At 34.5% G+C, this 27,308-nt stretch overlaps 1 protein-coding gene across 2 annotated transcripts; it reads right to left on the minus strand.

Annotated features, from left to right (window-relative positions):
- Positions 1-752: 752 nt before the first annotated feature.
- On the minus strand, positions 753-26,849 carry TMEM33 (transmembrane protein 33). 2 transcript variants are annotated; one of them, XM_004448735.5, is made up of 8 exons: positions 26,683-26,849; positions 26,422-26,493; positions 23,411-23,505; positions 22,755-22,942; positions 17,131-17,198; positions 15,572-15,705; positions 11,003-11,086; positions 753-6,258 (listed from the first exon to the last, which is right to left on the minus strand). In XM_004448735.5, exons 2-8 carry the CDS (start codon positions 26,464-26,466, stop codon positions 6,129-6,131), a joined length of 744 nt encoding a protein of 247 aa, XP_004448792.1. In that variant the 5' UTR covers positions 26,467-26,493; positions 26,683-26,849; the 3' UTR covers positions 753-6,128. The 2 variants fall into 2 exon arrangements, with proteins under 2 accessions (XP_004448792.1, XP_004448793.1); XM_004448736.2 differs by having other exon boundaries at positions 26,602-26,687.
- Positions 26,850-27,308: the final 459 nt, after the last annotated feature.

Here is a 27,308-nt window from a genome sequence, read left to right on the forward strand (position 1 = left end):
TTTTTAAAGAATTTCTCCATTCAACCAATCTCAAGGAATGAAATGACCTTTCCCTTCCCAAAGCTCAGAATTACCCTATAAACTGTTCCAAAGGGCATTATGACTTAAGAACATACATGTCCCTAATACCCTATACCATTAATCTTTAGGAAATCAATTTTCCTAATACTCTTTTCATTTGTTGGGTACCAAACATATTTTTCTTTCCCCTTATGTGAACAACTTATTTACTAAGCAATTCAATATTCACATATTGGAATTGCCTTTTAACAACTGATTTCCAGAAAGCCTCTTAGATTATAATCTCCAAGTGGACAAGGATTTAACTTGCTTGTGCAGTGCTGGTTAGTAGCACAGTTGTTAAATTGTCATAAAAATATCTGCCAGCTCTAAATGCCTACAAGGAAAATATATTCCTCTGTTATTCTGTGTTGACTTATGACTTTGGATATACTGTATATTGTGAATCATTTTAGTGTTATAAATAACTCTTCCACTATGCTATAAATTCTACTAGACAGAAAAAGTACAGAAGCAAATAAGCAGTCAACTGAGATCCAGTGTAATTTAACTTCGTTTTCAGTTTTACCATTAGACCACAAAATCACAGCATTTCTATTATTTGTGATGGGCTGGGGACAACAGAAGTGTGTTTAAATTCACCTTATTCTAACAAGGATTAAATTAAGCTCAAAAGAAAACTGAATTCTAACAGTAAATGTTCTTTCGCAACATATCATTTTAAAATCAGCTTAAATCCAGAGAGATTTTTATTACACAATTTGATTTTTTACATCAATAAGATCTTAGATATAACAATACAGATGAAGGAACAACAATTTAATTTGTATTGAAATAAATATTAGACATACAAAGCACATACAGTAAAAAAGGGTCACAATAAATTATAAGTAGAGACATTATTTTGCTCAATCATCAAAGAAAGCCCTTGATACTTCCAATTTCATACCATCAGATTTATCATTCTTGCTGATTTAAGCAGAACACAAAACAAATATGGATCCCAGGTCTTACTTTCACAGGTACCAGCATGGATAATTTACTATAGTGATCCAATTTGGAAATCAGTAGGGACCAGTAAATCGCTGCATAAAAGAAAAGCACAAATGAGGTCCTTTTTCCTTAGTGTCAGCAGGCTATGATTATTAGGTTTATTAGATTTTCTTGAAAGACCTTCACATTTTCTCAAATATGCAGGAGAACTATATTTCCCCTCTGAGCCCTACATTAGCATTTATGTGCTTTGGTCTTGAATACAGGGGAATGATTAATTTTTCAATTTATTTTATAAATTTATATAGTCTGAATAGTATTCACCTGAAGAGTAAAACTCCCCAACCTGTTCAATATTAAATATTAAAAATGGATTAAAGAGAATTTACTAAGGAATGCTGACATACTGTACATAACAAATTTTTAAGTCCAATATACCTATTATAGAGCAACAGAAATAATGCATTTGTAAAATTCAAGCAGGTTTTTATGACTTTGTTTCTTATCTTTGTGACCCTTTTACATTTGTTCCAATATATATACATCATGTTACCAGCCCAAGACTTTGCCCATTTGGTCTCAACTTACAAATATTTATGTAGCAAAAATTTATGGCAAAAAGGAATTGTTCTATTTCAAAGTTACAAAAGGAAATAGTAAAAGTTTGAAATTAAACTGTCATGAAACCCATGAAGCAAGAGAAAAAAGGTTAATGTCAAAGTGCAGAGTACTCAAAAGTAGCTTCATAAGGCTATGAAGGAAAAAGTGAAATGATTCTTGAGCCCTTCTTTCTCTTGGAATATAAGTTAAATTTTAGATTCCAGCAAAGATATCCATAAATTTTCCCTATCTTTTTCTAAGAAAAAAAAATCTGCTTTAGATTAAAAAAAACACTGCACTTCCTTTATTCCTTGTTACATCAACTCAAACCTAGTGGTCAGTTTTCCTATAAGCACTGCACAAGAAAGGCTATTCCAGAGTTAATTACTCACAGTGAAACAATGTGTTCCTTTTTAAAGAATTCCACCTGAATACTACCTTAATAGTATTAAAACTCTAGAACGACAATCGGTAAAACCTCCCAAACTTTCAGCAGTTCCTTTCTTATCCTTGATAACAGACCCAATAACCTTCTACCCAGAATATTATAAGAGGAATGCTCATTGAAACAATTCCCGGGAATAACTCCTAGATTTTTAAATATATGACTTAGGTATACTATTTGTTGAGCTATACTATTAAATAGCCTCTGTGGAATTCTCTTAATCCTAGAGAAATACCAACAAGGTGTTAAGAGAAATTAGTTGTCTCTTCAATCCAAACTGAATTTTCAAATCTATGCATCGTTCCTGATATAGCATTTTAAAAAGTAAATATGCTTCTTCATTACTGTAAAATATCTGAATTTTAAAGATGAACTAGCTAAATCTAGTATACCTACAAAATGATAATGAAAATATTCTAAGTAACAGTTTTCTACATCTGAAAATACAGAAGGAGAAAGAACTGTTTTACAATTGATCTGGCTAGGTGATTTAGGCACTTAGAATGAAAAGACAAAAACCAGACAGACAATCATCTGAATGATGCCATCCCCAATCACTGCCTATTTTACTGTTTTCCTAGAAAGCAGATATTGACAGGATATTTCTTCCAGCTTTTGAACATCTCATTATTTTAAAAATATACTCATAATAAATGCTTACTAAATATCTGTTGAGAATTGAATGAGTGCACATAAAAAAGGCCATGGAATTTAGATCCTTGGTTTTATGGCTGACTAAGCACTTTGCAATGGCATTTAACCTTTCAACACTGCTGTCTGCAACAACTAGGGACTTGAGGAAAGACTGCCACCTACTGAATATAAACATAATTTGTTTGTGTCCACTTTCTCCCTTGAGGTTCTAATTTAAGTACCAAAATTAGTCTAATGTGTATGAAAGTTTGAAGCTAGCAAATCTGAAGGGAGCTGGACAGCCTTGAGAATAACTATATTAATCAAAATAAATTGTTTAGCATTAGTTAAGGATCTTTACCATAATCCCTCAAAAATTAATTTCATTCATTCTGATCTTAAACTTTAAAAACTAAATCTCTCAGTTACACACATTTTTCTTTCCAGGAGGAACAAAACTTCCACATCTCATCTGAATTTTTAAGGCTTATTTTTTTAGAAGAAAGAAAATGCACTCTGATAGCTCTGCAAACATAGTTATATAACAGACTTCCCTGAACTTTCATAACTTTTGGTTTAATACTAGCATATCTTGATTTTCTCAGGAAGGGAGGTTCTTAAATATCCAAATTTAAAAATAGTAATAATAAGGTTAGCTACCTCATTTGCTTTCTTCCAGGAACATCTACTTCAGTGAATTTTATTCCAAGAAAATTTAAACACAAATTTTATTTAAGAAACTTCTCTTTTGAATGATTTTTAAAAGTTTATATTCAAAAGAAAACAAGTATATAAAGAAATATAGAATCTTTGCTATATTAAAATAAAGCAGGTTTTGTGTATGGCTTCCACCTGTTTAAGAGGACTCAATAATTAAAAGTGCTAGAACAATGCACTCTACCACTTCCTGAAGAATTAGTCTACATGTTAAGTCAACTTCTTTTAAATCTGTAAGTACAAATAGGTTCAACTATGCAGTAAGATTTAACTTCTACTTCTTTCATTTGTATACTACTATTGTATTTCCTTAATTTTAATGTAATAGTTGTACATGTTATTCTATTATTTCAGATGCCAAATTAGCTGGTTGTATATATTCAAACTGCATAATTTCTAACTATAATTGCATGCAAACTAAGCATCTAGTAATGCTCAGACTGTAAAACTGACTTTTCGTAGGAATCTAGCAATATTTTAATCACGCTTTCCTTAAGAAATCAATATTTCCATTCAAAAGTGTGCAAATCAGAGATTACAAACCTGCTATGTGATAATAAACCTCAATATAAAGCAAAAAAGTGTTTTCAAGTGTAGTAGTTTTAATGTTAATATTGTTTTTGTTAAAAAACAAAACAAAACCAACATGAGTTATTTCCTTTAGAAAAGTCTTTCTGACAATAATTTTAAAAAGAGAGAGGAAAACCTCAAAACTATACTTACAGTTTATTGAAAGTAATAGATGATCATGGTAAAAACAGAGCACACAAAAAGAAAATTAAAAATGGAAAAAACGGTGGAATCTGAATAAGTTCTGTATTTTAGTTAACAGTATTGTTCCAGGGTAAACTTCTTACTTTTGTTAAGTGTTTTATAATTATTTAAGATGTTTAACCTAAGGGAAAGTTGAGTTCACAGGAACTCTCTGTACTATTTTTCCAACTTTTCTATAAATCTAAAATTATCTCAAGATAAAAAATAATTGTAATAATAATAAAAAATTAAAACCTCAAATAAATACATCTTCAGCTGCCAAAACTTCTTGATATAATTCAAGATTTAATTTTTAAAACATCATTAAAAATCAATAATGTACTGCTTACTTAGCGTTACAGTCACTTTATTGCTGCAGAAATTTTAGTTTTTAAACCATCAGATTACATAGTGAGAATGAGGCTCATCACACATACACACAGACAAACACATATGTGTATGCACAAATCAATTGTATGTTTTGAGGCTACTTCTCCAACTTGGTGGGTAAATATTACAAAAATACAAAAATAGCTGGTTACAGTTGAGTACAAGCTATCAAGTAGAATTTCTGTAATTTTTCAGAAGAATATCACCCATGTCTATATCAGGAGGTTGAGCAAAAAGAAAACTGATGTTACTGATAAGTTACTAATGAATGTATTTGATAAATCCAAATTACATGCAGACAGAAGAAAATTGGTTACAAAAACCATTATGTTACTCTGTACAATTTTGTAATGTTTTAAACATTTCAAATCATGCAATAGTAATAAAGAGCAAAATGAATTTTATAAAGGAGTTCATGGAAGCTGAATAAACAGGATTTAACATATTTTACAACCCAAATCACGGTTGTATAATACATCCAATTCTTCCAAATTTATCTGTGCATTATATAAGAGAAATGCAAACTATTCTCCCACAACTCCTGTTCAGCCCCAATCAATGACTTTACCTATAAACCTTTCCAATTAACCTTTTAAATCAGATTTGATGGGTAAAATATATAATCTCTAGGATCTTCATTATTAGGGAAGAGACAAGTACTTAGTCATGTGAACTTAAGCTCAATCTTCGGTTACATTCCTTTCAAAAGGCATATGAACTGATGCATTTGTCTATGAAATTCAAGCCTAAGAAACCGAGAAAACTGGCAGTCAAGAATCTAAACTAGGTGATTCTACAAACTATAGTAATACTAATAACCCTGTATTCCCACATTTGTAATAGAAGGATTTCCTATTTGAGAATACCCAATGAGCCTTTGAAAGGACAGCTATAAATTTACTGCTTTCTGATGTAAAACGGTCAGGTGACCCCAAATATTTACCTGATTCGCTAACAAGCTTACAAGTGAGCATTCAAAAAAAAAAAAAAATTATTTGGGAATATAAAAAATTTGGAAGGTCAGAAAATAACTAATACAGAATTCCTCTTATCATGGTACATCCAATTAAATCTGCCCTATCAAAGCCGCACAGTCAATCTAATAACAATTTGAAATTAAATATAGTAGAAAGTGCTTCTGTTAAAATCATCAACCAAAATTACTGAATGGCAAAAGAATACTGTCTCAAAAGATACTGAAGTCATGTATATTAATATTACCATAATGAAGTCATGCCAGATATAAACTCAGACTACCAATTAGATTAAAACAAATTTAAGCACTCTTTTTACTAGATAAATAAATGTACTTCATGATATAGGTACAGCAGCTAAAAAGAATTTGGTACATTTATCACAAGATATAAACTTTCTTAAACATTAGCAACACAGCACAGTAAAATTTTCTCGGAAACTTTTTAAAAGGCTTGACTTAACATGCCAGGAAAACGATTATTTTTCTATTGAGATGCATTTAGGTAAATCATTTAAATTGGACTGAGGTCAGTGTAACGCCTGAAATTTACAACCCCTAGCAGAAGTACCAGCTGCTAATAATATATAACTCAATGTTAAACTATGCGACAGTTGGTGCCAGCCTACTTATAAAGGCAATGCTCTGGAGACAAAGTCTTCTCACAAACGGTGGGCAGGCAGGTTTCATTATTATGTGTTCAACAACAATCCTTAGTTCATTAAACAAGGTCCTGCAAGATAAAATTATTTTCTTTCAGAAATACAAAGAAAAAGTAACAATGCTAGCAAATGCTAACAAAGAAATTTCCCATATTCATGAAAGAATTTGAAGAAGGAAAAGAGGTAACTATAATGCATTAGATGAAACACATAAATACACATTATAAAATTCTCAAAATCAAAAGTTCATTTAAGGAAAAAAGTTTAGCAACTCCTCAAAAAGTTAAAAATAGAACTACCATATAACCCAGAAATCCCACATCAAGGTATATACCCAAAAGAACCGAAAGCAGGGACTTAAACAGGTATTTGTACACTAATGTTCAGAGGCATTATTCATAATTGCCAAAAGAGTGGAAGCAACCCAAATGTCCATCAACAGATGAACAGATAAACAAAATGTGATATAATCATATAATGGAATGTAACTCAGCTGTAAAAAGAAATGAAGTTCTGTGATACATGCTACAACATGGATGAACCTTGACATCATGTTGAAGGAAATAAGCCAGACACAACAGGACAGATATTGTACAATTCCGCTTATATGAAATACCTAGAATATACAAATTCATTGAATATAAATTACATGTTACCAGGGGTGGGGGTGAGGAGGAATGAGGGGAGTTGATATAAAAAGGGTGTAAGGTTTCTGAGGTGATGGACAAGTTTCAGTAATGTATGGTGCTGATGGAACCACAACATTGTAAATGTGACTAATGCCACTAAATTTCATGCTTGGGAGTGGTTAAGATGAAAAATCTTATGTTGTATACATGTTACCACAATTAAATTAAAAAAAAAAAAAGAGACTAAAAAGACAATGACAATTAAATGCACTATACAATCCTGAACTGAATATAGTAGTAATAATTGAGAAAAAAAAATAATTGAGGAAAAAATGCCCAAAAAGACATTTTGGGACAAATGAAAAAATTAAGAATATAGCAACGTTAAATTTCTTGAACCTGATAACTGTACTTAATGTGGTTACATAAGTGAATATCCTTATTCTTAGGAAATATACATGTAAGTTCTAAGTGTTAAAGGAACATGATGGATGCAATCTATACTCAAATGTTTAGAAGACAGACATATACATATATTGATATTAATAGAAAACAAATGTAGCGAAACATTAAAAATCTGTATTATTTTTGCAACTTTCCTGTAAGTTTCAAAATATTTCAAAATAAAAAGTTTTTTAAGTTCACTTAATAAAAGCAGTTAATAAAAATTGCTATCTCAAGGGCTGGGATTAGGGATAATTTTTATTTTCTTAGAGTTGCATCACTTGCACAGTAAACTTAGGCAATTCACTAGCTCTGAAAAAAAAGAGCATGAAAGAGAAAATTATATAATATATGCAATCCTAATTTATAAATGTATTTGAAGTATTATCAAGGGTAATTTTGATATTTCACAATTTTCTCTTTATGTGTTAACTCTACAAACTAACCACAGCATTAAGATACAATGCCTGTTCTTTTCTGTATCCTCTGTTCTTGTTATGGTTAAGAAAAAAGCAATAAATCTACTTTAAAAAAAAGTATTCAATATGCTCTCATACAAAGACAGGAAGAAAATCTGGAAAGATACCCATTTATCGAAAAACCTGCTCTTCTTGTATTTCCTATCTTAGTGACAGCATCATTACTAACAATTCTCTTAGGTTCCCAGACCAGAAACCTGGAGGACTTCTTTACCTCATTCTTCTTCCCCCTAGTCCTAAACCTATTTCCTAAATATCTTTCAAATTTATCTCCTCTGTCCTTTACTACTGAATTAATTTGTTGAGACTAATATTAACTGGACTAGGCTTCAATTGGTCTATTATCTTCTTCTCTTGGCAAGCCTGCAACCCATTTTTGGAATGATATTTCTAAATCAGATCTCATCATCTTCTCAACCTCTCCTTGTTAAAAACTCTTCCTACCTTGAAATAAAATCCAGACCCCGGAACAGTCCCACCTACTTTTCAGAGCACAGATCTGTATTATTTCCCTATATATTTCCTCAGCTCAGCAATATGTAACTACTGAGTTTTAAGCACTTGTAGGAACCTGTATGCCTGAACTTTGGTACAGAACTTAGGCTTGGTCTTCAAAAGACTTGACTTAAATTACCACCTCCTCAGTGAATTCTTATCCACCTCTCTTATTTCTCTGTGCTTTCACAGCACCTTGACCATCACATTTACTACATAGCTATCTAGTTGACTCAGTTCTAAGTCCCCTGGAAGCATATATTTTAATATTACATAGTTTTGTAATCACCAACACACAATCATTCTTTTCTGAATAAATCAATCAAATAAATAAAGGAAGTCACCTTGAAACTACTCTAGTCAAACTCCTTCAGGTTATAGGTAAGGGCCTAATGAGGTGAATAACATGTCACAATCACATGGCTGTTACTTTTATTCCTAACTCTAATCACTGGCATAATCCAGACATACTTACAGAGTTCCTCAAGAGCAGTGCCAACAATAGAACTTAAGGTAATGTTGGAAACACTATGTATCTGTGCTGTCCAATACAGTGGTCATCAGTCACACACAGCTTCTGAGCACTTGAAATGTTACCACGACTTAGGATTTTGAGTTTTAAATTTTATGAATTTTAAATTAAATTTAAGCAGCCAAATTTGGCTAGGGCTATCATAATGGGTAGCCCAGCTCTCAACATTCATCCACAAAGAAGGAATGATAACCACCAATTTGAAAATAAATAACACAATAGGTGAAAACGGTATAAACTATCAACATTTTGATCATGTAGAAACCCATTATTTCCAAACATTTAAAAGATAAATTCGACTGGAATTGTGGGAACATGGCAGTACATTAGGCAGAAAAGGCACAGACAAAAACAGAGAAACAGCCAAACGCTGCCTCAGGGACCTGTTTTGGGGCCCAGGAGACCAGGACACTGCTTCACAACGCCTAGGTGACTGAGGGCAGAGAGACAAAGAAGCCGGAACAACAAACTGTGACATGCTAAACTTCCCGCTGCCTGGAAGGGTCCCCCTCCCCCATCTCCAGGATATTCAGCGGGGGTCAAATCCCTGCTCATTTCAGCTGACAGAAAGGGGAGCACAGGTATTCCTTCCTGCCAGCTGTTACAAGGGAAAAGGGAGGGGAAGTTGGGGGCTTTTCTTCAGTGAATTCCACCAGCGGAGCCCAGCTTAAACTTTGGTTCTTGCCAGAGGAAAACAAGGACAACTGAGAAATACACCTCACAGAAAGGTGCGCCAACGAGCGCCATCTGCTGACCAGTCTGGAAAATACATGCACAGGAACTACTTTTTGAGCTCAGTTACCCCACCTCTGGGAGAAAGTGTAACCCATTCCTGAGTCCCTGGCACAATTTTGGTAACTTAAGCTGGGCAATTTTTAAGACTTAGGATAAGCTGAACCAAATATCAAAGCACTGTGAAAAAATAATAACAATAGGCAAGAGAGAGAAATTGGCCATTAGAGTAAATTCACCAACATATATCAGATGCCTGGACAACAGCAAAAAAATGTAAGCCATACTAGGAAACAGGAAGAGATCGCACAGCCAAAGGAACAAACCTGAATATCCCGCAGAGATTCAGGATGTGAGACGATTAATCAATGATAATCACCCAACTCTCTTAAATCATTTTAAAGAAGGAAAGAAAACATGACTAAAGAGATAAAGGATATAAGACACTGGGTGAGCATAAAGAACAATTTGAAAGTCTGCAAAGAAAAGTAACTCTAATCTTATGGGAATGAAAGACACAATGGATGAGATTAAAAATACATTAGAGACACATAAGAGCAGATGTGAAATGCTTGAAGATGGAATTAGTGATTTTGAAGACAGAACATGTGAACTGGAAAAGTCAGGAGAACAGAAAGAGAGGAGAATGGAAAAAATGGAACAAGGTCTCAGGGAATTGAATGACAACACAAAATGCAAAAATGTACGATTACTGGCGTCCCAGAAGGAAAAGAGCATGGAAAAGGGGCAGAAAGAATATTTGAGGAAATAATGACTGAAAACTTCCCTACCCTTATAAAAGGTAAATTCCAAATTCCTTGCCCAGAAATTCAAGAAGTTTTATGATATGGCTCTAATATACCCTTTCCAATCTTATTTCCACTAACTTGCCATTCAGAATCTCCATTATAGTCAAACAGGTCTACTCAATAATTGCTTATAGCAATTGCCTCTGAACTTGTGCTCTTAATGCCTACCTAAAATGCTTGTCCTTATTCTAACAGTCTATTCAAAGGCTTTAATCCTTCCAGAACAAATTTAAGTCTCTAAATTGTGAAACTATCCTAGGCTCTTCTATCTTCTGGCCCAATGATCTTTCCCTCTTGTGGACTACTATAATACTGATAAAGCAAACATATAGAAGCCCATCATACATTGACTTGTGAATACTGTATATTCAACTATCATTACTTCTTTTATCTGACATGGATTTTTTGTTTCTTCAACTAAGAGTTCCCTGAGAGCGGGGCTTATTCTACAACTTTAACTACCTTAAGTTGTAGCTGTGTTTTAGAGGTAGTCCTCCAGTCTCAGTTTCTAAAAAGAAATACAAAAACTTCCTCACCAACCCCAGGTAGTTTGGGCCCTATAACTTAAATTTCTGAAAACACTGCTTGCTTCCAAATTCTAACAACAACTAAATAATTCTTACAGATTACAAATGCTATTATTCTCATAATATGCTTAACAAAATAAAACAGATTTAAACTAATCATTAACTTACCGGCAATATGGATTTCTTCGAGAGGAGTATCGAAGAGTAAGAAATCTATAGTATATAAAAGGCTGGAGTAAATTTCCTTGACCACTGAAATAAACAAATACAAGGTTGATAACTATACATTGTCAATTCATATGTAAATACTCAAAACTTAAAAGCAACTGAAGTGGAGAATTTCACCCATCAAATGGTTACAGTAATATCTATCACATTTAACTCTAGTTATCCTTAAAAGGAAATACAAGAACGTATATGATTGATAAAGAAGAAAATGTTACTGTTTAAATTTTTATAAGCATGTATTCATATACACATTACTTTGAAGATTTAAAAATCTACTAAAAATCAGAAAATGTTACATAAATGCTTCCATAATTACTACTGATTGATAATCAAATTTGAAAACTTCATAAAATATTAACATGGAAAGCGGTTCAATGAATGAAAATAAAAAACTAATAAAGTTACACAGACTCATTAGTAAATTTACATAACCTATACTAATTATTGTTCTTGGTTAAAAAGCACAATTACAGTACAGCAAGAACTATATATATATATATATATATATATATATATATATATTTTTTTTTTTTTTAAATGAAATTCCAAGTCTGGAATTCTTCCCTCGGAAAAGCTGTCTGGATGAATCATATACATTGAAATAACTAGAAACAAAATGCAGCAAGAACCTAATGTGAATAATAAGGGCATAAGTTCAGTAAATTATGTTTATTTGCTATACCCAGTATGCAACTATTTAAAATTTGATTATGAAAACTATATAGGAACTTTGAAAAAGGCAGAATAACAAAACTATACATATTGTTATAGCTAGATTTTAAAACTTTTTTTTGGAGAAAATACATTAAAATGGTGTATGTGGTTCTTTTGGTTAACCTTTTCTTTTCAATTGTGTGATATTATTTTCATAATAAAAAGAGATTACAAACTATCACTAAACTGAATATTTCACCCATCTTCCCAAATAAACTATTTGGCAAAATTTTAACTTCTTTAAATTGAGAAAATAATACACATACTCCAGAAAATATAAGAAGTCTCCCATCACTTAACTTATACCCTTCCTCAAAGTTATAACACAATTTCAAATATATCCTTCCAGAAATTTATGCACACAAGCATATATAATGACTGCTACTAATTCAGTGCTCACTTTATACAGATCAGTCCATATCAAAACACATAAATTACCTCATTCCTTTTACAGCTTCAAGTGAGTATTTCATTTTATAAATGTACCATTATTTAACAAGCTGCCCACTAAATAATATTTTGGATGGTTCTAGTCTCTGAAATATAATCATCATCCTTTTATCTGTCTTTGCACTCATATGCATGTATATGTAGGATAACTTGGACTATATATTTTTAAATGCAGAGCTCTAAGCATTATTGTTACAAACGTAATTTTTTAAAGCATACTCATTAAATTGTGTTCTCACATTAAGGGGAACATATAAGGAAAGGTAATGATTTTATATACTTTGTGTTATAGTCAAGTGACATACTTTAAGGCTTTAATAGCATTTCCTATAAGGAACTAATTAAAACCTTATAACCTTCTTTTATTTTTTAGAATAACAAATTGATTTCTTTACGTAAATATTTCTGAATTCTCTTTTCCTTTAAAATAATCTTGAAAATTCAAGTGATAATAAATTTGAACACAATAAGTATTCAGGTAAAATATTAACTAGAACACTGAGTTAATGTACCAATGCAATCAAAACATGGTGCTCCAACAAAAAATTCACTGCAGTTCCAAAATGAGACTTTGTAAGTTTGCATGGCATCTCAGTATTTTACTATAATTATCTAAACTGAGTTAAGAGGAGCATAGTCAATTATTTTGCTTATTACTCAGAATCTGTAGGTTTCAGATGTAGACATCAATTATTATTTTGATCTTCATCCAGTTACATGAAACAAATCACAGAACCTAGCATAACCCAAAATCAGTATAAACTAACCCCCAAAAACAGAAAAATGAAAAGAAAGCAAAAGGGCAAAAAGTTCCTTTTACTAATTAAAGTGCAAACTAAGTTTAAATGTCAAATCAGGATCACAAAAGAGAAAGATGAAAAGACCTATATGTCAAATCAGGATCACAAAAGAGAAAGATGAAAAGACCTATAAATCATGAGGAAAATCCTGGAATTTTGACCTTGTCCCCTCTTCCTTTGCCTCAGATTACATTACCGTTTTTTGTTTTTTGTGTGTGCCTTCAGCTTCTAGCGTAAGAGAAGACTTTTATTAACTTTCACGGTGAAAATTTTAGAGTTGAATATTTGATAAAATATAGCTCCATCATATCGTATATTCAGCATTCATGGAATATTACAGCTGGAAGGACACTGGGAGATCACCTATTTCAACTACTACTAGCTTTTTAAATGAGGCAATCAAGGTTCAGAAGCCTTAAATTAATGATCAAGTCACCTAGAACCAGGTCCCTAATACCCAGTAAGAAGTCCATTGTACCATTCCAGAATTTTAGATTATATTATCTAGTCTGGAACACCACAACTGACATAACATGTATTGATCCTATAATTCTGAAGAAAACATCATTTAAAAGAATGGAACAGATACATGTATAAGACAAATCTGCAAAACTGTTACTAGTTTGAAAAGAGACAGCTAAAGAAAGGAGTAACCGTCAGGTATATAAAAATCTCAATAGGTAATCAAGGCAATGAATATTAAAATGAAACATAATTATTTAATCAACAAATTAAAAGTCTGTTACATATTAATGAAATTATGGAAAGCAGCTAACAGACATTTTAGAGGACAATTTGGCATGGTTTATTAAATACAATGACTCCAACTTACAGTCAGCAAAATCAATGCTGGCATCCATGTTAGAGAAAATATTGGCACATTAGTATAAGCTGACAAGTGAAAAGATGTTTACTGCATCAACAATGGGAAAAGTAAAAATTTGCAAACAATTTAAACGTCCGTCAATGGAGAACAAACAAAAAAGGAGAAGGAAGAGACAACTATTATGCCATCACAGAAAGACAAGATTCATGAATGGCTTAAGGTTTAATACAACCTCTACCTCATACCATATGCAAAAATTAACTCAAATGGATCAAAGACCTAAACATTAAAAGCTAAAATCATAAAATTCTTAGATAAAATGGACTTTGTCAAAAATAAAAAACTTTTGTACAACAAAGGACATTGATCCTATAAAATAACCTTTAGAGTGGGATAAAATAGTTGAAAATTATGTATCTGATAAGGATTTAATATCCATAATACATAAAGAAACCCTACAACTCAACAACAAAAGATGTACAGCCCGATTAAAAAATGGGAAAAGGACTTGGGTAGACATTTCTCCAAAGACACACAAATAGCCAATAAGCACATGAATAGATGATCAACTTCATTAGCCTTTAGGGAAATGCAAATGAAAAACACATTGAGATACTACTTCACATCCAGTAGGATGGCTTAAAAACAAAAAACAAACAAATCCAGAAAATAACAAGAGTTAGCAAAGATGCAGAGAAACAGGAACCCTTGTACATTGTTGGTAGGACTGTAAAATGGTATAGCCACTATAGAAAACAGTTTGGTGTTTCCTCAGAAAATTGAACATAGAATTACCATATGACCCAGCAATCCTACTGCTAAGAATATACCCAAAAGACTTGTACAGATACCTGTACATCAATGTTCACAGCAGCATTATTCACAATAGCCAAAAGTTGGAAGCAACCCAAGAGTCCATCAGCAGATATATGGATAAACCAAATGTGGAACATATATACAATGGAATATTATTCAGCCATTAAAAAAAAGAATGAACTTGTGATACATGCTACAACATGGATGAACCTTGAAGACCATGTTCAGCGAAATAAGCCAGACACAAAAGGACAAACATGGTATGAATTCATTAATGTGACATACTTAGAATAAGAAAATAAAAAGAGATAGAAAATAGATTATAGGTTACTTGTGGTGAAAGGGGAGAGTAAGGAAAGAGGGGGCAGATGGGAAGTTACTGCATAATGGAGGCAGGGTCTCTGAGGTAATAAAATTTTTGGTAATGGATGGTGGTGAAGGTAGCACAACACTGTGAATGTAACTAATACCACTGAATTATATACTTGAAAATGGTTAAAACGGGAAACTGTGTTGTATATATGTTACCACAATAAAAAGTTAAAAAGAAAAAAGTTTAATCCTAGAACATAATTTTAAGATTCTTCTCTAGTATAAGAAAAATCACTTCAAAGACAGAATGAAGTAAACTAGACCTAAGATATTTTCAAAAGTGATTCTGAAATTAATTTCCAAAATTTAAACAAAAAATCACAAGGAATGACATATAAGACAAATTCCTAGGTTACTATAATGTCTCAGTTTCTCTACCTATAAAGTGAAAAGGGTTAGATTAGGTGATTGTTAAAATCCATCTAGCTCTATATGTCGAATTCTACTCTACTTCACCAGATTTAAACAGGATAAAATATGAGTTATTATCTTCAGTCATCAGCCTCCAAAAACAAACGTTTTTATTCTTACCTAAAAAGCATAAAAACTGTAGCAGGCATCAAGAATATTTCATTACAAGCAATGAATTTCAGAATATTCTGTTGATTAGCACTTAATTTATCCAAGACAGACCTCAGCAGAGGTAAACTATTTGAACCCTTTGCCTAAAACAAAAGAAAATAAACATTAGAAACAATGAAGCATTTTGAGCTCTCAATTATTTTCTTTCTTTAGATAAACAGCATATCCAGCAGGAAATACAAACAAAAGCCAATTATTTAGAAATGACGGTTAAAAGTTTACAAACTACTAAAGGAGAAAAGTCAATGTATTTTCCTGCTTTATTGTAGTTTGTGTATTTGAAGTTAAAAAACAAAAACACCCTGGTAAAAGTCCTTTTCATTTTCAAATGTTTTACATTTCTCTAACCATAACAAAACCAGATATGTCCAGTAATATAACTGAAATATCTGTGACTCCTAAGGGTACAAATTATAATTAGTACCTAAGGTACTGATCCCTACTATGACCAAATAATTATAAGGATAAAGAAAAGGCCAAATGAGGTATTTTAATTCAATTTTCAGAGCATATGCAGTAAATCTGCCTGGCACACTGAAGATAGGCTTAATGTTCCAACTCAGCAACAAGAAAACAGTTTAGGAAAGTAGGAGTTCTGAACATTAGTGTAAAAGAGATACAGTCTAACTTTACTTACCTGGTATGTCAGACATGAGCACTGACAGATCAAGAGATCTCTGACAACATAACTTATCAAACTTAAGATATGACTTTAAAAAAAAATAAAGATATATTTCAAACTTCAAAAATTCCTCTGGGGACTGGAGGTCATTTTAAAGGAAATCCTTTACCTATAAAACTTCATTTATTGGACTTACCCCACTCTGCTAACATGGAGTTGAAGAAGGTCAACCACCACACCATGGAGCCTAGAGTGCCTATAACTGAAAGCAGGAGGATTGCATCCAGTATCCATGTGGAATCTAAGCCTCCTCTTGACATAGATGTGCAATGGACACAACCAATCCAAGGTCCACAGAGAAAATGTGGCATTGGTGTGGGAAAAGTGGCCATGGTGGCTGCTGGGTGCGGGGAATGGGAGGAAGAGATGAGATGCAGAGGTGTTTTCGGGACTTGGAGTTGTCCCGGGTGGTGCTTCAGGGACAATTACCGGACATTGTAGATCCTCCCAGGGCCCACTGGATGGAACGTGGGAGAGTATGGGCTATGATATGGACCACTGACCATGAGGTGCAGCGATGCCCAGAGATATACTTACCAAATGCAATGGATATGTCATGATGATGGGAGAGAGTGTTGCTGTGGGGGGGAGTGGTGGGGTGGGGGCGGTGGGGTTGAATGGGACCTCATATTTTTTGAATGTAATATTTTTAAAAAATGAATTAAAAAGAAAAAAAAACTTCAAACTTTCAAATCACTAAATTTGGAATAAGGTTGTAAAGAATAGAAAAACCATTTTTGTGACAAATGCCAAAATGCCTTGGATCTCTTAAATCCAGGTCAACTATCTCTAATCCAGGAGTCAAAAACATAATAGCTTTACTTACATCAAGGATCTTTTTAGTATACGTGGCAGCATGAAGCAAAGAGAATAACAGGACTGGGAAAATACTCACTGAAGAAAACAATTAAGGAAAACATTTAAAATTCACCAAATACATTGCAAAACAGGCTACGTGTTATGTCCATGTATGCAGATCTGAGATATCTACTAAAACAGTTGAATATAACCATTTTTGCTTTACTGATATATTTCATAACCAAATGAAGCTTTATCCGTAAAAAAACTTAAACCCCAATTTTATTTTCTAAAGTTCACAGTTCTTTTTATGAAGTTAATAGTGAAAAAAACGTTACCCATCTATTTATTATTTGCTGTAAATATTTGCTAAATAAAATTGAAATCTAGGCTACTTCAAAGGATTAAATAATATAGCCTTAACCCAGAGTGCCCATCCTAGCTATTCTAACTTAGCCTTCAAACAAAGAGGCAGTCTTTTGCAGTGCTTTCACCAATCTCACTGAGGAAGAGTCTGTACTGGTTTACAGAGGAGCTCTCAAATTTTCTTCAACTAAAGCTCTCCTATTATTCCTTCCCTACAAAAGTGATCCCGTTATTTTGAGATACTTTACCTATCAAGCTATTACAATCAATGTGTTCTTAATTTGTGCAAATAAAAAGACAGTCTAAGTTTGTGTTTGTATATAGTCCTCTGAGATTCTCATCAATTTAATTCCACACATAAGCAAAGATTCCTTATATGAAAGTTCAACTTTTAGCTTTATGTCATAGATAAATATACAATTTCCATTCAGCTTTTTGAAAAAGGAAATTGCTCAAAAAACTCCATACTTTCTACCCCAATTTCTGCCAGGTTAAAGTCAGTTAGTTCCATGAAATGGTATAAACTGTTAATCAATTGTGAGTGGCAAATGGCATCCTAAAAATATTAGAGGTTCCTAAGAAATGAACTATTATACTAACTGAAGGTTTGTCATGACAGGAAATAGTACAACCTGAGTATCAAGTTCCTTAAAACTGTAACTCCAAAGGTACCTAATTTCCAATTGGTGAGCAGGACACTGAACTATGCCCGAGTATTAGAAGAACCCTAAGTTTCTAACAGCACAGAGACTCTTCCAAAGTAATGTCTTGATCAATTCTTCCTGACTACTCACAACAATTAAGTAAAATGCCAATGTCCTGAGTAGGGACCACATATATTAACAGTTCAAAGCTTTTTAAATAACGCAGATGCCTTTGAAACTGATAAAAGCTACCATGCTCTCCTCAGAAAAATGTATGTGTGTCCAGGCACCCAAACACTTATATACAATTTCTAGGTATTCATTGACACCCCACAACAAAGTCCATCTATGGATCTTACAGGGTATAAAGAAACCACAGTTGGGAGTTAACTAGTTCCCAGGTGTTTCTAAATGTACTGTAAAACTCTGTTGCTTCATCACAAGAAAAATGTACAATATCACTAGCTACTAGGGAAATGCAAATCAAAATGACAATGAGATATCTTATCTCACAGAGAATTAAATTTGTTTATTTTTAAAAAAAAGAGAAAGTCATAAGTGCTGGAAAGAATGTGGAGAAATAGGAACACTCCTTCACTGTTGGTAGAATTGTAAAATGGTGCAGCCTCTGAGGAAGACAGTTTTTGGCTCCTCAGGAAGCTAAATATAGAACTGCCATATAATTCAGCAATTCCTCTACCAGGAATATATCCAGAAATGAAAACTGTGACTTGAACAGATATTTGCACAGATATTGGCATTATTCGCAATTGCCAAAAGATGGAAATAACCCAAGTGTCCATCGACCAGTGAATGGATAAACAAAATATGGTATATACAAAGATGGAATACTATGCTACTGTAAGAACAAATGAGGGGGAAGCGGACTTGGCCCAGTGGTTAGGGCGTCTATCTACCACATGGGAGGTCCACGGTTCAAACCCCAGGCCTCCTTGAACCATGTGGAGCTGGCCCATGCGCAATGGCTAATGCACGCAAGAAGTGCTGATGCATGCAAGGAATGCCGTGCCACGCAGGGGTGACCCCCAATAGGGAAACCCCAAGCGCAAGGAGTGCGCCCCGGAAGGAGTGCCACCCAGCATGAAAGAAAGTTCAGCCTGCCTAAGAATGGCGCCGCCCACATGAAGAGCTGACACAACAAGATGACGCAACAAAAAGAAACACAGATTCCCATGCCACTGACAACAACAGAAGTGAATAAAGATGACACAGCAAATAGACACAGAGAACAGACAACTGGGGCAGGGTGGGGGAGAAGGGGAGAGATATAAAGAAATCTTTAAAAAAAAAAAAAGAACAAATGAAGTTGAGACACATGATAACATGGATGAATCTTGAAGACATTATGCTAAGTGAAATAAGCCAGACACAAAAGGACAAATATTGCATGGTCTCACTAACATGAACTAAATATGAAGAATAAATGCATGGAGTTAAAACCTAGAGTATAGGTTATTAGAAGATAAGAGGGCTACAAAGGAGTATTGATGCTTAATGTATGTAGTTTTAATTAACTTGACTGTTAAGAGTCAAGCTAGAGAATAAGGTAGGGACTGAATAACACAGTGAACCCAGAGGTGGATGAGAATTGTGGTTAATAGTACAAATGTATGCATGTCCTTCTGTGAACTAAAACAGATGTACATCACTACAGGGTGTGGGAATGTGGAAAAGCTTGGGAAAAATACAATTAATGTAACCTATGGACTATAGTTAACAGCAATACTATAATATTCTTGCATCAATGGCAAAGATGTACTATGTTAATAATCGGATGGGTATGGAAAAAATATGCCAAATGTACACTATGGACCATAGTTAGTGATAATATTCTGACAATATTATCTGTAACAAATGCTCTACAACAGTGTGGTGGGTTGGTGAAAAGGTGCTGTATGGGAATTCTATACATGTGCATGACTGTTTTGTAAATTCACAACTTCTGTAATAAAAACATATTCTAAAAACTCTGTTGCTTCTTAAACATAACCCTGAGGCGGGAGTCAAGATACCTGGGTTCTGGCCCTGGCTCTGCCTCTAACTGATCTGATCATTTCCCTAAGTCATGTTTCAGACTACGTCAAATGAATATGTAGGAATCAAAGCTAGCGATTTCTAATAAGTCATTCACCTCTAATACTCTATTTCTCAAATCCTTGATAAGAGATTAGTAATTTCAGTTTTCAATGTCACTCAAACTATTAGGAAAGATAACGGGGGTGAAATTCTACAATTTAAACCCTAAGTACCTGTCACTGTTAGAGCAAGGGCAATATATCACCTTTTTAAGAGCAAAGATGAGAACACAACTTTTCAATATTATTTTGCCAACTGCCCTTTACTAACATAATACTCAAGCTAATTTAGACACTGGATTAGTATTTCTTGCCAATTTCTAGTTTATGTTTTGCCACTGCTCAATACTTTCCTCCATGTAAGACCTTAAAGAATATATAATCCTTAATCATCAACATACCCATGAGACAGGAGCTAGCAAATAATTAATTATATAGAAAAGGCAGAAAGGCTGTCTTCATTGGTCACAACTCTTATTAGGCACCACCTCAGGACTCACTCAAGAAAAGTGAGCACCTGCTCTGTGCCAGGCACTGTTTCAGAATTCATTATTCATTACTGATGCATTCAGTTTATTCTATATTACAAATAATCTCTAAAGGAAGTTTCTATCATTTCCATTTCTCTCTCCAAATAAATTTTAAGCTACTAAATAGAGTAGAATGAAGAACCTCTATATAATGTCCCATGGTAACTCAGAGAGACAAGAGTTTTAATACCAGTGATTGCAAAGGACCTCAATAAATGTGATTGCCAAAAGCAGGTCAATCCAATGATATACCAAACAAATGTGATTTTGTTTACAATTGTAGTACAATAACCACCTAATGAGTTTTACCTAAAATTAACAATGCGAATTATGATGAGGACATTACACAGCTATGCAATGAAACATGAAAAACTTTATCCTAGCATTCCAAACAACTTACATTTTCTTGATAAACCAAGGAATTTCAACAGAATATATATACACACACGTGTAGTTACCAGCTTTGCTCAAGTATGGACAGAAATATTTAAAACTGTATTTAGGTGTTACACACCCATTAACTATCGATTTAGTCAGCTTTTTAAGTCAAATAGACACTTTTAGCATTACTAATTATTAGCTAGTGTAATGTCAGGGAAGTTATTTTAAACTCTTTGAGCCTCAGTATTTTAATCAATAATATGCAGCTCAATAATTTTCTAAGAGTGTTGCAAATATTAGTATGTCAAGTTCTTATATGCTGACAGAGGCTCAAGAAATTTCAGTTTCCTATTTTCTTATCCATCTCCAAGACTTAAAAAAATCTATTTAAATTTGGTACCTCACACACATCAATATGTAGTAATAGTCTTAGAGACACATTTTATTGCACATACTAGTATCATAAATATTCAAGAATTCTTAAAGCATCACTCCTCAAAGTGTGTTTCACAAAATACTTTCCTGAGGGGTGTTTCACAGAAAAAATGGTCAGGTTTAAGAAACAGTAACTCTTTAGCCCAGTTCCTCACACATTTACTTAACTGCAAGAAATGCTCCCAATCCCTCCCCCTCCTCCCATTATCATCCCACTTGTAAAGTGTAAACACAGAAATTCCAACTGAATTATTTTATTCTCATTTTCTGTCAGGGATTAACAATGAGTTCTTATTTTCTACTCTAGCCATGGGACATACTGATTTCTTCTTATTTTATTTATTGATTTATTATCCCATTCTCTGCTCAAATAATTTCTTGATTAATTTCCATTTGTGTCAAGATCCACTCTGCGTTAAGAAAGGAAAGAGTGGAAAACGGACTTTGGCCCAGTGGTTAGGGCATCCGTCTACCATATAGGAGGTCCGCGGTTCAAACCCCGGGCCTCCTTGACCCGTGTGGAGCTGGCCATGAGCAGTGCTGATGTGCGCAAGGAGTGCCGTGCCACGCAAGGGTGTCCCCCGCGTGGGGGAGCCCCACACGCAAGGAGTGCGCCCGTGAGGAGAGCCGCCCAGCGTGAAAAGAAAGAGCAGCCTGCCCAGGAACGGCGCCGCCCACACTTCCCGTGCCGCTGATGACAACAGAAGCGGACAAAGAAACAAGACGCAGCAAATGGACACCAAGAACAGACAACCAGGGGAGGGGGGGAAAATAAATAAATAAATCTTTTTAAAAAAAAAAAAAAAAAAGAAAGGAAAGAGTGGAGGATCTCTCTAAATTAAAGCAAGACACTTGGACACGTTCCTCAAGATGTGAATTAAATCAAGAAAATTTTAAATATTAAAATAAGCCTTACATTGGCTTGTGCTTTGAATCTAAAAAAGCTAACAGAGATGCTTTATGAGGCAAGAACAAAGATACACAAATTCCCACATCAGCTCTTCAAAGAGTTCACATTTTAAAGTCAGAACTCCTACACTAACTGTACCTTCATGGAACGAAAGTGCCAACAAACGAGCCCAGGCTTCATGCAATGTCTTCATTGCTGAATCGTTCATATAGCAAAAAATAATCAGAAGAGATCTCCTATATGCTTAGCAGGTATTTTCATTGTTTAAAAAAAAAGGTAGAAAAGGATACTTGTAACTGGGTAGGAGTTGACAAAGATGAGAGAATACAACAGGTAGTGGCAGCTGTCCTCTAACAATGCCTGGGCCAGGAATGCTCTGCTCAACTGGAAGTGCGGTAATCTCTGGTGCAGCCTCAGAGCACTGGTAAGAGCATTTGCCAGCAAAGCACGTTGGTAAAAACTTGCTGCTTCATGCAACCTGCAAATTACCAGAGGAGATATTACCCTGAGACATAAACAACTACCATATTCTTCCTCCTTTGTGAATTGCATCATAATTGCATAACTAAATCTATTATTTAATAGTCAATAGAAAAAAATTACTTGAACCTATTCTATCTTCTTAGAAGCATCACTTCATATATATGCCCAACTGAATTTTATAAAGTATACATTCTTCCTGTCAAATTAAGTACAAAAAACATGAACTCATCTCATCCCTACCCATTCATTTTTTTTCTTAAAATTTTCAATTTGATGTTAGTTTTCATAAAGCACAGAATACAAAATTCTTCTCCAAGTCATAATATTACTGATCAGTGCCTGAAGGATAGGACTTATATTTTTGTCCCTGAACACCTTAGAGTTTACAAGTTTTACACCTAAAAGGCATTCCATCAAAACTGACTAACTGAATATCAAAGGAAAAAATATGTATAATACATACCCAAGAAGAGGCAGAACAAACAAAGCAGAGCAGTAAACTGTGAACAAGCGAGAAAGCCACATTGCCGTGTCCAGTTTATTGGTCATCATAAATTGCTAGATTTAAAAAGAAAAATATTTAAAAAGAAAAAATAGATTAAAAAAAATAGATTTTTTAAAAATCTGCAAATTATGTTTTTAAGGATGAAGATTATATAGTTTTATTCCTATTCAAAATGTTTTAACAATGCCAAAACATTTAATTTTAGAACATTAGTGAAAACTGTAAAGCAATTAACTGCTTCACATATTAACAAGTTCAAATACCTTATAGTTTTGATGTGGAAGCACAGGAAGTAGTTAAATAGAAAAAATATCAGGTGACATCTAAAAAAATTAAAAGACTAATACAGAAAGAAAAATCCGAACAGAAATTTAACTATCTATATTCCTTCAACACTTGTAATCCTGGCCTCATCTATTTTAAAAGAGTGTTAAAAACTAACTGCTCTCAAGAGAATTCTAATGCCTATTTTTGGAAAAATCTCAAATTCGAATAGATCTGAATAAGTTTCAAATCTGCCTAAGAAGGCATCATACAAAGCCCAGTTTAAGCAGTTTGGATTAAATAAACTTTATAAAGAGAAAATGGAAAACCAAGGTAATAGTCACTTAATATTCAACTCACATGCCTTTGGATGTTTTGCCTAGGAACAAGGTCCTGGCATACTGAAGGTGCTCAAAATATGGCTACCTGTGCCTCTCTGACTACGTGTCTTTCTCCCCTCTTCAAACTCCCCAATTCTTGCCCCAGTTTCAGTGGTCCAATTAGATTAAACATATACTTAGCATTTTCTTCTCTATCTTATTCTCATTCTATTCATTCTATTAAAAAAAGGTTTCCTTTGCTGCTTCTTTCTCAATATATGTGTCCATTACCACTAAAGCAATAACTTAAAATGTTTTCTTATTCAAGATATATCTTATATACAAATTCCAAAATGGGTTTTAAGCTCTTTTGTCTAGACATCATTTTTACATCAAGATCCAATATAAACATACAAAGGTATATAAAGTAAACAAGTCTCACAAAACAATACTTATCCTTACTACATGTGATGGATTTTGAGATTTTCTATTCTACTTAATTTTTTAAAATATACTTGTTTGTGGCCACTAAACTGATTTCAAAACTAACTAATGGGTCTTGACCTGGAGTCTAAAACCCTGTTCTAAGCCATCTAACTTAATTATCTTTTGGAAAAAAGATATACAAGCTTTACAAAACAAATTCCAAGTACATTTTAAAATTCAAGCATCTTTTATTGCAGTCTTTTTTCCCACTATATACAAATACTTTCAGATATGAAAATGCCCCTGCTTTATTCTATCCAGAGTCTACCATACTAAGACTGATCAGCAGTATTCAAGTGGAAGGATGAACCTAGCTTATTGTGTTCAGTTTCTCTATAATACTAAGACTCTACAGCATAGTTTGGAACTCAATTTTAGAACATTTTCTTTAAAACCTATTTGTTTTGGGTGTTTATTTTGTGATAATCATTGAACATTGAAATATTTCAGTTTCTATACTTTTCTGTATATGTATTTTATTTCACAATAAAAAAGATTTTAAAAAGTTTATTGGTTTACATTTTAAGAGTGAACTACATAACCACCACAGTAATAAATACTTCAGAAAGAAATCAGTAATAAATACTTCAGAAAGAAATAGACCTTTGGGTAAAAAATTGTTGAGGAACAGAACATTCACATAGTCCTAAGTATCATGCTATAGAATACTTTTTTTTTTTTTGGAGGTATCAGGGATTGAACCTGGAACCTCATACATGGGAAGCAGGCCCTCAAACTCTGAGCTTCATCTACTCCCCGACAATACTTTTTAATTACAAAAGAGAAAGGTAGCTATTACAGTGGAGAATTGTAACCAAAGTGTAACTAATTGTAACCTTAACCAAATAATCAAAACTTATCCCCAAAGATGGGACAAATCATTGATGTGTATAATACACTGAGAAGGAAACAGTATCACTTACATAATATTCCTGTCAAAACGTTTCACCTCAATCTAATCATAAGAGGAAAAAAAAAATCAAACAAACCTATTCCAGGAACATGCTGCAAAACAAACAGGTCTGAACTCCTCAAAAATATCAGTGTCATGGAAGCCAAAAAAAGAGGGAGAGGGAGCAGAGAGAGGCAAGGCAGTTAACTATTCTAGAATCAAGAAGACTAAAGGGATATAGAAAGTAAGTGCAATGAGTGTTTTTCTTGTTTAGATACTGGTTGAGGGAAAAGAAACTTTAAAGGACAACTGAAGAAATCTGAATATGTACTGTATATTAGCTAATAACAAAACAAGATATCATCAGTGTTAAATTCCCGATTGTTATCAGTGCATTGAGGTCACCTAGAATACTGGGGGTATGCAGCTAACTCTCAATTGGTTCAGCAAAAGAAAAACGTGCATTCAGAGATGTTGCAAAACATTAAAAAAAAATTCAATTCACATACTGACAGAGTTTAAAACTAGCAGGGCAATAACGCCTCGGAACAAATAACAAGTAAACTGCAGACTGGCACCTAAAATAACGTAACAAAGTGAAGGAAAAAACCGCTCTCCTCCCTTTGTGTCATTTCTACATAAAGACATAAAGTTGACAGAACCGTTGTCGGCAAGCAAAGTGTGCGGAATGAGACGCGTCTCTCAGGGCACAACCTTGAAGCCTATGACAATCAGAGACCGACCAGTGGAAAGAGGCAAGAAGGCCCAGTTTCCACTGCACACAGGTGGGGACCACCTGCTCCAGGCCGGTTGTCGCTTCAGAAACAAAAAGCTTGTAGCTCCCGCTTTTATTTTCACTCACAATCCCCTCCCTCCTCGCCTCCACCTCCTACCCATCCCAAAAACCCAGTACTGAAAGCTTGGAGCTGCTGGAGCACGTCGCGACCAGCTCGCAACACTTCCTGCTCCTTCCCAACTCAGCCAGACGACCCGGCCGGCTCACTTACCACTGCGCCCGCCCCTTGGGGGCCGTTCGGGGCTGGATCTGCCATGCTGGATTCACACACGCGTCTGGGACGCTGCGATCACGCGGGGACAAGAAAGAGACAAAGCATGAGCGCCGGGTCCGCGACCCGGGTAACCCACTTCCCTGCCCCCTGCCGAGGCCCGCCGCACTCTATCCGAACCCCAAGACTCCTCAGGGGAAAGGGCTCGCCCGCCCGGATGCAGCGGACTGCCCGAGGAACACCACCGCGGCCGGGAAATACCTGTCCCGCACTGCCCTGAGCAAAGCGGGGTTTCCAGAATGACCGGCGCGAAGGCGGAGCTTCCGAGCAAGGCCCAGGGGGAGTGTTTCAACGCCGCCGGCTCCAGGCTCTGGCCGAATCCGGAAATGCTCCTTTCACTTCCGTGGTAAAGAGGAGGCGACGACTACGCGGAGAACGGAAGGGGTGTCCCGAGGCATTTCGGGAAGTGTAGTTTTTCTCCGCATTTGCCCTCTACCTGTCCAACCTGCCCATTAGCTCGGGTGAGTACGAAGCAAGACTGGCGAAGGAACTTTTCCCTCCAGCTCACAGAGGGTCTTATTTGCGCAAGTCCAAAGACAGGAAATCTTTTTCCTTCCTTACACGGAAGTCTCAGAAACGTCATCTTCACCCTGCTCTGTGGTTCTATTTCTAAAATTAATGCATTCATTCAACAAATATTTAATGAGGCCTGCTCTGTGACAGGCCCCAGGTTGGGCAGGGAGGATAGAAAGACAAATGTTAAAGCCTGCGGGAAAAACATACAAGTGAATGGAAATCACAGCCCAGTGTTTGGTAATACGGGCAGAGGCAGAGTTAAACATAGAGAGACACTATGGAAGTGCAGAGGAAGGTACCTAAATCATAGT

The sequence above is a fragment of the Dasypus novemcinctus genome, chromosome 1 (assembly GCF_030445035.2).
Source record: "Dasypus novemcinctus isolate mDasNov1 chromosome 1, mDasNov1.1.hap2, whole genome shotgun sequence".
Taxonomy (NCBI): domain Eukaryota; kingdom Metazoa; phylum Chordata; class Mammalia; order Cingulata; family Dasypodidae; genus Dasypus; species Dasypus novemcinctus.